The sequence below is a fragment of the Condylura cristata genome, unplaced genomic scaffold (genome assembly GCF_000260355.1).
Source record: "Condylura cristata isolate star-nosed mole 26May11 unplaced genomic scaffold, ConCri1.0 scaffold00033, whole genome shotgun sequence".
In the NCBI taxonomy this organism is placed as follows: Eukaryota; Metazoa; Chordata; class Mammalia; order Eulipotyphla; family Talpidae; genus Condylura; species Condylura cristata.
The window spans coordinates 9679012-9694429 of NW_004567134.1; the positions used below are offsets into that span (position 1 = coordinate 9679012).

Below are 15418 nucleotides of genomic sequence, written 5' to 3' on the forward strand. Positions count from 1 at the left end.
CAGAAACTCTGTGGAGTAAAGCCCTCCAAATGAACAGTAAAGTTTGAGTACTAATGATAAACAGAAAGACTCAGTTTCTCTGAGTGGAATGACCAGAGGGTCTTGTTTGAATGCAGATTCTGATTCAGCAGATCCAGTTAGGCTAAAATTCTGCAAATTCCAATTGAAGCTCATGTTGACCCATGAATCGCCTTGTGTAGACAGGAGTTAGAGCATGCAAGGCCATTATAGTATTGTTCGGAGACCTTAAAGAGATTAGTGTAGTTTAGAAATATGTGTATATTGTGCTGCTGCTGGAAAAATCATGACACACTTTTTCTGTATTTTTCAAGCAAAAATGAATCATGAATTTTCTGACATCTGTTTCAAAAAAGGAAAACAGAATTTTAAAGGTTTCTTATGTATCATAAGTTATGACTACACATACAACTGCTATTAACTAACAGACTTAGTCTGTTCCTATTCATCTTAATAAATAAGAACTATCAGATCAAAATTTGCTAACTCAAACCATTAGCTCAGTTACTTTTTGGGATTTTGTATAAATTTTCCCAAAACTATCTAAAAAAAAACCCTTTATACTTGTTATGACTACATTGGTAGCACAGACTCAAGTAAATTTGTAAAACAGTCACATAAACTTTCTTAATTCCACTCAAGATTCAAAGATGGGGAAGGGAGAGTGGAGGAGGTAGGAGAGGAGAGACATTATTCACCTTTCTTGGAACACCATTGAGGTGCAGTTTCACCATGTACTTTCCACATGGATTGTACTCTGGCTCACCATCCTTGTTCTGAGGGTAAATTATGCTTTTGCAAGAAAAATAAATACGTAATTACCAACATTAATATTCACTATAACTACTATGCAAGAAATGTTTTATTTCGATACATGGTATTATCTTGGCAATTCTATAAAAATGAACATGAAATTTTTTATAACATACCTAGAAAAAGAATTTCACTCTAATCAAAGTGTTTATTTGATGTAATTAAAGCAGCTCAGGAAATCATACACTAAGGCATAAATTTCACAACAGTCTGAAAGTTCTGAGGTTTTAATAATATATAATAAATTTTCTACTAGGTGAATATACTTTAAGTCAGTTGAAAGTATTTCAGTAACATTTCAGTTCATTCAAAGGCAGTACTAGCCAAGAGAATTTTTATATTTTTCAATAGCTATAAATTTAAAAAGGTGAGATTTTGAAAACATTTTGTTTCTCATATCCAAATTTCAACAGCTGAGATTATGTGTTTGTGCTTAGTTTTTAAAATTCAGAATAGTTAACCTCGTGTTCAAAAGTCACATGTGGCTAGAGACTCCATGAAGTACAGAACAATTATGAATATGATATGACTTTACCTGGACTAATTCCATTTATTTCAAAACATGTATGTTAACTCTACATGTGCTTATTTTACTGAACTGTTTTAACAAATGTTTCCACAGTCACAAAGCAAACAACAAGGGCCATATATTCTGAATGATATGCTTTCTTTACTTACCACACAGGTAAGGATTAAATTTAGAATTTCTAGTCAAGAGGGCTAAAGGGACAAATATAAAATGTTACCTCGTTATCAACTTCTTATTAAATCGTCGTTCATAAGCTGCACTGATAGCCAGTGATGCCACAAAGGAACAATCTGATACTATTGTCTATTAATGAGAAATATATTTATTGTCATATTAATAGCATGGTCATCCACTCATTCAGGTAATTTCAAAATTACCACAATATTTAAGCACTGTACCTACCATCTGACTATTTATACTAAATATCTTGACTATTGCGTAAACGGAAAAATAACAGAAAAGTCTGTACTACCATCTCACATTTTGTTTCAAGTAAATACTAGAAAAACCAATGAAGAAATTTCAAGGAAGTTAAATTATAATAATTAAACATGGACGACTTATTCCTACTATGGACAAGTGCATATTCACTGAATTACACTTTTTAGTACCAAAATGTAAAGGCATTTTAACAAGTTGGTTCACTGAAAATATGACCATTTAAGATTTAATTTAGTGCACAAATGGAAAGATTCCTGAATCTTTTGGTTTTCCTGAATACTGGTATTTTAAGAGGAAGACATCTGTAATTTCAATGCAGTACTTAACAAAATAAAGTTCACAACAACATCACATTGCTTTTCCAATGCTCAAGTGTTTTAACACATGGTCTTATCTTTCTGTTTTTTCTATCTATCCATTGTCAAAGATGAAATTCAGATTCTCAATCTTCTCATCTGCATATATTGATAAATTGGGTCTGCATAAAAATTTGTAACTGCTCAAAACAGTTAATCATAAATATATTCTCTCAGTATATCTATGACAGAGTGTACAAAATAATTTTTCCAATTATATCTGGAATTACAGTAAAAACCCAAGAAAAAATTTATATTCAAATTATTTCAAAATTCTACCTTTCATATAAAATTATACAAAATAGAGTTTACCTGCTTTATGCTAAAACTGGACACAGTGTAAATCATTGTAGGATTGTTGGTGAGATCTTCTGGCCGTACCCATTTGGAAAATGTAGCTTTTTGTTTAGGTGATAATGGCAGCTTGCCCCATCTATCACTGAGGTAATAAAATAAATCTTAAAGTGACTCAAAACCAAAATAAAACTTCCTAGAGAATTTTTTATTGGTCTAATTATCATAGCCTACTTACGTCATTCTAAAATAATTCTGGCAAATTTGACTCTTTCCATTTAACCATGGATCTAGTCATTTCTGATAATCATCCCAAATTTAAAAAAAGAACAAAGCAACCCAGATAACTGAAAACACAAAGAGTAACTTAAATTTTATTATGTTTACCTTTCTATAATTTAAAAGTTTAATGTAGCATGGCTTTAAGAAATTCAGTTTCAATAAAATGAAGCCCCTGACAGCCAAACCAGCTGGCTCAATTTTGCTTTTTCCGGGCTGACAAGGACCCTGCAGTGTGCATATCCTCGTGCTGGCCCCAAACAAGTAGCTGATTGCTGAGTAACAGCCATGTACAGCACCATGCTAACATCTTTACATACATTATTCATTTTAATCCTCAAAATAATTCTACTTAAAAGCAAGTATTTGGGAAAAGGCTTACAGTGATTAAATAACTTGCCAAGGTCATTTCTGATGAATATCTTGCAGATCTCATAAAACCACCAGTGTTTTATGTAATGTTTTCAAGTATGTATAGCCTCAGGAGCTGATTGTAAAGAGAACATGAGCTGAGTGAACTTAGAGTAACTCAGAGATAGCTACCACAAAATTTTGAGATAGAAAAGGTCAATTCAAATCTATAAACCTGACAGATAAACCTTAGCACAAAAAAATTCAAGATTTTTTAAAAAATTCAAGTCACCACTAAATCTCTAAATTCATTATTTTTCTTTATAACTTCTAAAGTATTAAAAACAAATAACTTTTGTTCAGTGAGGTAAATTTTATATTTAAAAGTACATAACCTGAAAAGAAATTATTTAAGTCAACTTTCTAGACAGATTCATAAATTATGGAACCTTTTCTTATCCATCAAACTATCTTTGAACATTAAAATATTTACTGCACTTTCCTTCTGTAAAATATAGGAAACAAGAAATGAAAAGTCTTTCCATTAGTCTAGTTTATTTTACTATTTATTCTAAAATTTCCTCCAATCTTAATTCAGTAGGTGTCAGTATACTAAGTATCCACTCAACGGTGCTTTCTGCTTTGGTAATAGGGTGCAACTTCATTATAACAGTCATTCCCTGTCCTTATCAGCCTAATACTCTAGTAAAGAAAGCAGGTACTGAGCAAGTAACCACATAAAAAAATGTAAAGTGTCAACTGTGACAAGTGCTAGGCCTAAAGTAAGGGAGTCTGCACAGCAGTTTACTGATTCAACAGAAGTGTAAGCATTTCCCCATGTTATCCAATTTCTTGAAAACCTGACTGCTCACATGAAGTGTATTCTTCTTAGATACATTATATACAACATTCTTCTTAGATAATCTGTAGTATGAACACTAAAAATATTTATCTTACTTTGTTACACAAAGACTGGAACTACAAGTTTACCTCTCTACTTGGATATAACCTCTTAAGAATATACTAGAATAACTGATTACATTTTCACAATTACAATAATGATGACTATTTTTCACATAAATCTTTGACCACATACGTAAACACTTTTTAGAATAAGTTTCCTTAAGTGAAACTACAGACCAAAGGGATATAGACATTGTTAAAGTGTCTGAAATATACAAACACTGTAACATAATTTAGTATTTAACAAAAGTCTTTTTAGAAAAGACTTTCCAAAATCTTTTAAATGAGGTGAATTTTTCTTTTTAAATCTGAAGTAGATTTTATAACATGCCCAACTGGCACACAGGATATTAGGTTTGACACTTGTAGCACCTCTGAGGTACAGGCCAGAAGTGCAGGAGGAATTGAAAATTAAAGTGATCTTGGAAATAAAATTTGCAATAGTACTTACCAGAAAGGCATTGGATATGCAAAACGTTCCCTCAGGTCAATATTCATGAAAGGAACGTATTCTATACCATTTATTTTTGATGTTGTCCTATAAACACAAGAAATAATCTAAACATTCAAGTCTAATTATCAATCTAAACTCCTTAAAATATAAATGACAAAGTATGGAGCTATAATAAAATTAAACTGACAGTTTCGCATTGTTAAAGCTTTATTGAGACAAAATTTTTACAAAATAACTGAATACCAGAAAATAACCAATTCAATACACTACTATCCTTCACCAAAAAAAAAAAATCAGTCTCAAACAGGCCAACACTAAAGGTATTCAAAGTATGCTTGAAACCCGGAATACTAAGTAAATTCTATCTCACTAAGCCCAAAGGGAAAAACAAATGCTTACTTTTGGAATTTAAAAAACAACATTTACAATTCTGAAAAATGTTTTCTGGTTCTCAGATATGAACAGGCAGTAAAGAAGTGTCATAGATAACCCAGCTATGGCCTCTTGACCAAGAAATGTGTTTTATAAAAGCTTCGCATATTTTCTTCTTTGTTTTGTGTATATGTTTATTTGTACACATTAACTTTTTGCTTCTCATTTTATTTAGAAGAAATTGTAAGTTAAATTCACATTTTTGCTTTTAGGTAACAACATTAAGATTCTAAGGACTGATTGATGCAGCGAGTGATAGACAATTACTTTGTGTATCCTCACTGTGAAAGGATGAGAACTTTTCACTTATTAAGAACAGCTGCATTTTGTTAAACAGCTTTTTATTTTGTTGAATTTCAAATATGTGTGGGACCATACAGGTACTGAGTAGTAATTTTTGGACTGTTATTAATATATTGTCTCTGCTTCAAAGCCAGCCTTATTTGTCCTGCTTTATATTACATTGTTTCATATGCAATTTTTCTGGGCAAAGAGAACCCAATTAGAAGAATTAAAATCTATACCAGGAAAGAAAAATGCTCTCAGGTGGCTGCTACTAAGAAGGGGACTTCTTTCAGTTCAATTTTAGGAAATTAAAAATGAGTGGCTACATGACTTGCACAGCTCTCCTAAGCAGGCCAGATCTCTTCCAGAGTCCAACTGAGAACAGACACACTGGCTCAGAATGCAATAAAGGATTTTCATATTACTATTGCTTTGCATTTTTAATATCCCCCGAGGCTACTTTCAGACTCTGAGATGACTTCCTAGATCAAGGGTTGGCAAACATCTGTAAAGGGTAAGTTAGACTTTGCTGTGATATACTTTTTTTTTTTTTCACGGTTCCTTAAAGAAATGTAAAAAAGTGGCCTGTACTATTATTTTAAGGTAACATTTTCCCCCCTTGGTTACAAAGTTACATAAATTATGAGTAGTCTGCCATAGGTCTATTTTTGCCCCACAATCTTTAGTGTTCAATTTTGAAGAACGCTAGGATTTTTGGAAAACCTATGTCTAACAGAAATGTTAACACTAAAATACAAGAAAAATATAACACAATATAATTTGTCATAGCTAAGAGCAAAATACGTAACATTTGAATATAACTCAGCAAACCTAATGAGAATAAAATCGCCTACATTGATTATATGAATAAAATTGTTCTCTGCAATGAATCATAAACTAACTTACCTTAGAACTTCTATTTCTTCTGCAGTGTATCTCTGTCCTTGTGGATCACATGACTGTGGACTTATAAATGGCTGAGGTTTTTCAAAGAAGGGATTAGTTCCTAGTGGAAAATGTGTTCTTGTTGGAGGTGGCTTTGGTTTAATATTCGTTGACTTGATTTTGCATAATGGCTTTGTTAAAGGCTCACTTAATGCTTCAGCTCTATAACAAGAGGTACAGAAAACCTTTTTGTTCTCACATTTAGGTTTCCAGAAAACAAAATTTTATTTTAAGAACTCAATAAGTATTCCTAGTGAAAATTTAGTACATAAAATTCTGAAACATTAATCAGTATTTCACTACTTAAGCTATTTCCAAAGATAAGTTAACTTTGCACAGATATTCTAAAAGCAACAATGACCACTTAATGCATGTCAGGTATCACACAAGGAAGGGAAGAATATAAAACTGTACAAAACACAATCCTAATCCTTAAGGTACTCAATGAGTGTTTTATAGGGAACAAACTGCATCACAAGTAACAGATGTGAGTGTTACATGTGACTGCGATCGCAACAGAAGACAGTGACTTAATGACTGGAAAGTGAGAACTGCTCTGAACTGATGTTTGAACTCAGAGAAGCCCACTTGCAGACTTGAAGAATAGCATGTGCAAATGTGTCAAAGAGCAAAGTAAAGATAATTTCAAAAGCCTGATGCCCCTGTGAATAATGCACACGAGAGGCAATGGGAGATGAGACCAGTGACAGGGGTTGGATCATGGAAAGCCACAAATGCTCTTCCTTTGACTGTCAAAGAACTAACAAGCAACAGACTCTTAATCTGAGGTCTACATATGAGCTTCAAAAGTCTTGTGGGCCCTCCCTGGTGGCGCAGCGGGTTAAAGCACAGCACTGAGAATCTGAGGCCGCTTCCGCATGAGTTCGATTCCCGCCTGCCGCCTGCCCCGGAGGAGACCACATGGCGAGCCAGACCTCTCCTGGCCCGCCCGCTGCTCCCCTCAGCAGTGTACTTCGTCAATCTGCCTGTTCTGCTCCCCATTCTGTCTCTGGTGAAGCCTCTCACCGTCCCTGAGCCTCTGGCCTGTACCCCAGTTCTGTGTGAATAAATAAATAAATCTTAAAAAAAAAAAAAAAAAAAGTCTTGTGAACATACTGGAATTATATGAAAAGAAAAAATTTATGTATAATTTTCCTAGAGAGTGCATCCATAATTTTGAACAACTCCTAAAAGGAATCCATGACTGTGGGATGGACTTAGAGAATACTACCAGCTGGTTACCCACCTAAGTAAGTCATTTATGATTCTGACTGGTGCAAGAATGGAGTCAAAATGGAGAAAATAATTAGGTATGAAGTGCCCAATTCCTTATGAATTTAGAGAAGTGAAGTAAAGGTTAGATGATGGTAATGAAAAGAAGGGATGACCATTATACCTCAATTAAGGTATAATTGAGTAATAGGTAGCAGAGCTACCTATTCAGAACCTCAAAAGAAAGAGGTAACTCATATAAGATAAATGTAATTTTACCCTTTTTCCTATGTCTGTAACATTCTTCAGGAGACATAACTCTCTTCAAGAGGTATAAAGCCATTTATTCTTTCAACAAATGCCAACTGAACACATACTCAGCTCTCTCCTCGGTACTTGGTTACAGAATTGAACAAAACACACAAAATCTTTGCCATCAGAGAGCTTACTTGCAGGGGGTGGGTTTGGGAAGGATATATAGATGTTAATAACAAACATGATAAACTAGTAAATTTCATATACTTAGAATGTGGAAAGAGTTAAGGTAAGTATTAGACTAGAAATAAGTAGGACAGAAGTATTGGAGATCTGATTTTAAATAATGGTGAGAGCGGGTCTTTCTGAAAAACTGACATCGAAACTAAGAGCTGAAGGAGTCACACACACTGTATCATCTGAGAGGTATGTGTATAAGTGTAAGCAGGCTCATTCTTAATTTCTCTACTTTTATTAGTAGCTCTGGAAACTCCCCTGAAGTGCTCCTCTTCAGAAGTCTGACATTGTACACCAGAGGGAAGTCTTCCATTTAACGTAGTTATGAGCATTTCTGTTTAGTCCAAAGCAAAATCGAAATACAACATGTCTTGATTGGTTACTTCTTAAGGTTACAGCCAGATACTACAAAGAGGAGTCACTTCCGAGTAAGAAGGCAGACTTGCTCAACACCTCAGTTCAAAGACAGAAGTTACCATGAGCTCTACCACGTATTTACAATAACCTGTTACACTAAAGTAACACAGTACACTGCCATCCATGGAAAAGAACTTGAGTGACCAAAACTCACCTATCTAGTGCCTGTCGAGCCAACTGTTTCAGTTTATTTTGCAGAGTTTTATCAGCAGTGTCATAAGACTTAAGAGAAAGAGAGATAGACATTCTGAAGTATAATTATTTTTTATTTGCTTGATCCATGATATTTCCAAGCAAAAAATTTACAACACACATTACACTTCCTGAAATTACGAGAGAATAAAGACATTTTATTTTCATCTTTTAAGTTATCATTTCAAATACTGTTGAAAACTTGTCACTGAGGTAAACTTTAAAGCCACATGACGCGAACAGGTATTGAGCCACAACTGTACAATCATGGTGCCATGGCAGACTGAGCAGCAGAAACCTCAGACTGGCATGCACCCAGTCTCAGGCCCCACCGAAATCAGGCTAGATGGTTCCCCTAAGCAAAAGAGTGAACAAAAAAACCAGAGCTGTGAGCAACTTTCTACCACCTGTCCTCGCCCTCCTGTCGGAGCACTTGTGCATCAGGTGCTCCTGAAGGCTCACAGCTCCCACCAGGCACTCAGGGAGCAGTAAAACCTGCACAGTTTTACAATGCAAATTAAGAAAGTTCTCAGAAACCACTATCTTACTGTTTAGTGTATGAAACTGGAGGGGGGACAAATTGAAAGGTTATTCTAAATTCATAAATTTGTGATGGTGAATTCCTAAGTAATTTTTATATACATTTAAAAATAGTACCTGTGATTTAAAAAATAACTAATCACTATCTTAATACTGTCAAATTTTAAACAAGTTATCAAACCCATTATTTTTCAATATCTCTTAATGACAACTAATTTAAATTATAGCTAAGATAAGAGTATTTTTTACCTTTAAGAAATTAAGTAATTTCCTAAAATTCATTAGTAAGGGAAGAAATTATTTAGCATAACCCACCAAATTTAACTTGTGGTTATACATACAGTTTTCAGACAGAGATCTACAGCTTCCGTATACAATTCTATAGCATCTTCAACATTTCCTTTCTCATCTTCATCAAAAGCTTGTGTAACGAGGAAATGGGCCCGCTCTAAGTCCAACTGATGTTTTGATTTCAAAGGATCAGTACTCTTAGCCTGAACTAGGATAAAAAAAAGGCACACACACACACAATATTGGACCTGTATCTTTCCAAAGAACAACATGCCATTTTAATACATTTAAAATAGTCTTTAACTTTTATGAGCCTTCACTTAAAACACTTAGCAAAAGCAAAGTAAGAGAAAGTCAAATAAAATTAGATGATCTCACACATATATGGATTACAAAGAAACAAAACAGAGACAGAAAGTAAACCAAAACAAACCCTGTAAATCTGAACGCACAACTGGGGCTTTCAGAAGGGGAAGGTGGGGCAGCAGACTGGTGAAGGTTTACGAAGTGTGGTGTGGGAACACACTTGAAGATATGTGAACCTATGGCCCTAAAATATGCAGAAGCATGATAAACCATTGTTACCTCAATTAAAATCAAATAACAAAATATTTAGCAAGCTAAAAAAAAACCCTTCTAAAATTGATTAATTCCCCTTCTCTTTTCAATCTTAATTTTAAGGCTTAGAAAAATGTACAAGATTTTTATTTTAGAGACTCTCATACTTAAAATAATAATTAAAGAAACCAATGAATTTATCTACAAATTAAACTCCACTTATTAAACAAAATAGATGAAAATGCTGGCAAAATATTTTATGCTTTAAAAATCCTTTGGAACACTGAGATGGAAAGTGCACAAAAATATGTAAAAATAAACTAATATAGTAATTAAAAAAAAATCCTTTGGAACATTACCTCTCTTTTACTGACAAGCCTTTATTGTTAAAGAGTTTAGGATTCTCTCATTCTGTAACCTTAATATCAATTTCATAAATCGATCACACAAATTTAGGAACTTCATTTATCTAGTTTAAAAATGAAATTTCATTGAATTACATAGCATATTGGATACACATGTAGTGTAACTTTGTATCAAGTAAGGTCCTGAGATACAGGCTGTCTACTTTTCATAATTCAAACTTCCTATGCCGAGAGAAAATGTTATTTGAAAACGCTGTTTCTGAAACAAGCTTATTGATTATTGGGCAATACAATTTAAAAAACTCATTTACTTAGCTGGAAAAGCAATTTAAAAAACTCATTTACTTAGCTGGAAAAACTTGCTTTGTTTTACATCTTACTGTGAATCTATAAATCAGTACACAAGCCCTGTACAGATAGGACACTTTTCAATAAAGGCAATTTCTGGGCAGTCTTAAGCTAATCTACCTTGTCTTTAAGTCCAATGATCAAATCTACTTTCTCCTATGTTCTCCTAACTTTACATAGCTATTTAGAATAAGTAGTAAATAGTATGAAGTTCATCAGGCAATGCTGAGTAAGATTCTTCTACGCTGCTTGCAATCAGAAGGGGAAAAAAGTTATAGAGAGCCTTTTATGATATCCCTGCTGATATAAACTTTATTTTACTTATGATCATGTTTTTTCTACCCATGTGAACAAAATATTTTGACAGTAACCATAAACTGCTAACAAAATTGATCATGAAGCCTATGTGTACTTGAATCACAGCATGTCATGCTGTTTACAAAAATAAAGACAAGAAGTTTTAGGTTTCTGCTTACATGTTGTTTGCTGTTCTTAAGACATGGTCTAAAAAAAGACTTTAAAGTCTCGAGATTGAAGATAGTGACAGGGAGGGCTATGAAACCTATTCAGCATAAAGCCCCATTAGCACAGGTATTTAAGAAACAGACTTCAGGTGGGCCTTGAGCCTGACTTGCCAAAGATGCTCTATTTGAATGCGACAGCCCACCACCTGTGCACCGTGGGAGGTAGGCGACTGGACATTATCATCCCTAAGATTCCTCCTCACAGGTGTCATTTAATTCCTATTATATTAAAAGATGTGATTACCAAAAGGAGAATGAAAGAGAATGAGGATCAAGATCCAAAGATGAAAAGGAAAAGGAAAGAGAAATACAGGAGAAACTGAGAACTAATGGGAGAAGAAAAGCAAAACCACTGACACATTTAATTGCCCTCTACTAACCTGCTGAATGTAAGGCTTGAACTCTTTCCAGATACTCATTTATTTTTTCTTGAATATGTTCTAGACTTGATCCTGCCATCTCAGCATAAATTAAGGCTTGTGCAGCTTCCTAAAAATAAAAATAAAAAAATACAAGGGAATTCAGTGAGTTAGTTTGAATTTTTTGATCATTTCTTAACTCAGTACTGTTGTCTATGATATCAGTATTTTTTTCAACAAGTGAGTTATATAATCCTCCAAAGCCATTCCTTTAGTTCTTAATCCTCTCATACGGCTGGAAATTTACCAAATAAAATAGAAAAGATTGGTTATAAAGATTTTCTTAGAATAGATATGGTTTAAGTTTTGTTTTTCCTTTTTCAGTAGGTCAGACTTAAACTATAATCCTTGAAAAGATAAACTGAATCTTACAAGCACTCAAACTAATTAAAAAGTTAAATATCAAGAAAAACATTACAGTGGGAAGGAAACCTTTCACTCCCAGGAAATACTATAGTGAGAAAGTGCCTCTTTTCCCTATCACCATTCCAGGAAAATGAACAATACCAATTTCTCGTAATGACCTAGCATGTGCTCTTCATGAAGCCTGATGCTGTCCTCAATGCAAAGAAGTCCTCGATTGAGCATCACTTTTTGAATCCATTCATTGAACTTAACAAAATCAGACAGAATACAGCTCTGCACCAAATGAAAAGTCAGTCTAAAGAGTGAGGGAATAGAAGATATGACTTCCTCAAACTCTGTAACTCAAATATCTCAGGGGAGGGAAAATATAAATGTGAACAGTGTGTCTTATGTACCATCCTTCTCTAAATACAAACATTATATTTAACTTCAATAAACTGATGCGATACAGGAGGTATAAATATGTACACACAGTTCAATTATCTTGCATGCAAATATGGATTCCCAAGTAATTATTTGGTTTAAAAGAAATACAACCAGGTTCCAATATTGCTGATTATCAATTTTATTTTACTTATGTCAGTTGCATTTGAAATGGCACACAATGAAGGAATCACAATGGTAACACACGACAAGAGCTGATAAAGCTTATATAAATAGTTCCTAGAAGTGTAATTCTATAGCAAAACAAGAGGCACTGCTCAATAATTTCTTTTGCTTTAGAAAAAACTTTTATACAGAACTATTTTCACTTATGAATATTTGGCAGTTAGTTCATACAACTGAAACAGGGAATTTTTAAGAAATGCCACCTTCATGGAATTGTAAAAACAACAACAAAAAAACCCCAAGCAACGAACCAAAACCCCGAAAGGAATTACTTTCGAAACACCAGAAGTCTCTCAATATACATTGTAAAATTAAGGGGCTATAAAAATCTAAGAAAAGCAAACTACATTACCAAGGATATGTGTGTTTATGGAATAAAATTACTACTACTGGAAATATGGAAGTCTAATATCCTTTCAAAACGGCAAGGTGAGACTATGAGGATACAGCTAGATCCACAAGGAAACAGAGGGCCCGGCTAGAGCCAGAGGGGCGTGCTTGCATACCCTCAGCATTAGTGAGCCCAGTGTTGATTATGAAGCTCACCCTCGATTTAGTAACTGCTCACGGTGATTTACTTAAAATATTTATCAAAGCAATCTGATATTTGTAATGTCAAGAGCATTAGTTTACAAGGACACTGATCGAACCATGGCTTACGATGCTGAAAAGCTAGAATAAATCTACAGGACCAATACCTTGTAAATAAATGACGGTACATCCACATAAAGACATTAAAAAGTGTCTATTTTTAATAGGATTAGATTACACCGATTAATAATTTTTATAAGTGGAAAGAACAGGTTAAAGACAGAACAGGGCGATCCGTTTTATGGAAGGAGGTGGTGTCACACCACAAAGATAAACATGAAATGCTAGGATAAAAGACTTTTTTTAAATTTATTTTTAATATACAGTCTTCAACCGACACGTATCTCGGAGGGCCCTTCCCACTGGCTGTAAATCAGAGCTAAGTGACAGATAGCACATTAGTTAGGGGGCGAGCTCCCTACCCCTCACGACAGCCGTGGGCATCTGTCTGCCACGCCGGCCACGACTGCAAGCAGGGCAGCGGCCCCGGAGCCGCGACAAGCTACCTTGCGGTGGCAGCAGCCCCAGAGGGCGTAAGGTGACCCATCCCCGCAGCGGGGGGCACCGCTCCCCAAAATAGGAGAGCAGGAGGCAGGAAGAGGGCCGGGCAAAGCCGACAGGGCTCTAGGCTTCGGCCCCAGGACCCCGCCCCTCGGCCGCTCCGACGGCAGTCGCGGTCCCCGGTCCCACCTTGTAGTAAAACACCGCCTCTGAGTAGCGACCTTCGTGGTCGCGCTGCACCGCCAGTCGGGCGAACTGCACCGCGTCCCGCTCCAGCGCCGTCGCGTCCATGGCGCCGAGGCCCTGCGCCGAGGAGGGAGCGAGGCCCGGGCTCAGGAGGGCTGTTCTTCGCCCGCGGCGCACCCGGGAGCCGGCGCGAGGACTCTGGAGCGCCGCGGAAGGAGCAGCAAAGTTTACTTTCGGCGGCTGAGAAGGGAAAGCGAGCCTTCTCCGCGCCGGGCCCGCCGCCTCGCCGCGCCCCCTCGACGCAGCTCCGGCTCCCTGCCTGCGGGGCCGCCCCACTCCGTGGCCAGCGCATTCCCGCTCCCCGCCCACTGGCCGCACTGCGCAGGCCCAAGTTGGCCTTCCGGGTTTTTCTAATGCTTGGGCTGCCGAGGCCCGGCTCGCGGGAGTGCGGGAGCGGAGGGCGGGACGCCGCCAGGCAGGTGCCGGCGCGCACGTGACCGCTACGGCGCTCGGGATTGGCCGGGAGACAGCAGTGCCACGTCCGAGCAGCAGATGACTCCGCTGTCTGCGCGGAGGCGTCTGCGCGTGCAGAGGCGTGTAGAGTGTAGATGTGCCTGCACCTTAAGGAGTCCTCGTCTCCTATTAGGTGTGAAGACCGGAGGCAGTGCGCTTCCCCTCAGCGTGTAGACCGATTTTCTGTTGTAATTAAAGGCATGAAATGAGGACATTGGATTCTTTTGAGATGCTCGCCAAGATAACTCGTTCCCGCAAACTAAGCCTCAGCGTAGTATTTCTGAGCAGAGTGAATTTTCTGCAAACGGTGATGCGTTGACATTTGTACGTGTCCTTAGGATAACTTAATGCTGTTGTAGACACCTAAGTACCTGATTGACTCATGGTGTCCTCTCTCGCTTAAGTCTGATTACACTCACAATAATAAACTAGCAATAGGAATCGCAAACTCAAAAGTCTGAGTAAAGGAAAAAGAGACACGAATATGTTTGATGATTCTGCTTGAAATGCACAGTAGGAAGTAAAAAAATAATCGCAGTGTTTTGTAGATCTTGTACATCTTTTGACAAAGGTATTTTAAGCATTTTCATATTTGGATGTTCTTCTAATGGCATTGCTTAGTTTCTATTTCCGGTTATTTTTGCTAGTTTACAAGATTAAAACTGATATTTATAGATTGACCTTATATTCTTCACTCATGAATAAATCAGATAACTCTTGAGTTTGGTGGTGGAACTTTATACAGGCCTCCTCCTTGGAGTGTGTACAAGGAATTAAATAGCACCATCAATAAACCGGTCTGTGACATTTACCCAGTAGATTTTGTCCAATGTGGGGGCTCAAAGCTCATGGTCAAAAAGCCTGCAGTGTGGGTTGCACTGCAGTACCCCCCCCCACACACACACAGATAGCAGACAAAGACCAGGAGAAGGCGGTGGTCAGCACATACACCTGCTCAACACACGCACCTGTTCCACGCTTGCAATGGTTGGATCCCTTGATTCCCTCCCTACAAATGGCTCCACCCATGCAGCAAAACCAACTTTTGAAAATCAAGCTGGTGAGAGCTTATAGAAATAGAGGTGTCTGGGCCATGCAAATGGAAGACCGTGTTGTTATTATTTTCTTTTTAAA

The 15418-nt window shown here is 36.7% G+C and overlaps 1 protein-coding gene across 2 annotated transcripts in view; it reads right to left on the minus strand.

Moving 5' to 3' along the window:
- CAPN7 (calpain 7) overlaps positions 1-14140 on the minus strand; it is a 29987-nt gene extending 15847 nt beyond the window's left edge. Inside the window, exons 1-9 of one of the 2 annotated variants that reach the window (XM_004692306.2) lie at positions 13775-14140; positions 11480-11588; positions 9355-9512; positions 8436-8503; positions 6122-6322; positions 4496-4582; positions 2470-2596; positions 1578-1663; positions 717-810 (exon numbers count right to left, since the gene is read on the minus strand). In XM_004692306.2, coding sequence (XP_004692363.1) covers positions 717-810; positions 1578-1663; positions 2470-2596; positions 4496-4582; positions 6122-6322; positions 8436-8503; positions 9355-9512; positions 11480-11588; positions 13775-13876 — 1032 coding nt within the window. In that variant the 5' untranslated portion in view covers positions 13877-14140. The remainder of the gene's footprint in view (positions 1-716; positions 811-1577; positions 1664-2469; positions 2597-4495; positions 4583-6121; positions 6323-8435; positions 8504-9354; positions 9513-11479; positions 11589-13774) is intronic. The other variant, XM_012732191.1, reaches the window with a different exon arrangement.
- Between the last annotated feature and the right edge of the window lie 1278 nt (positions 14141-15418).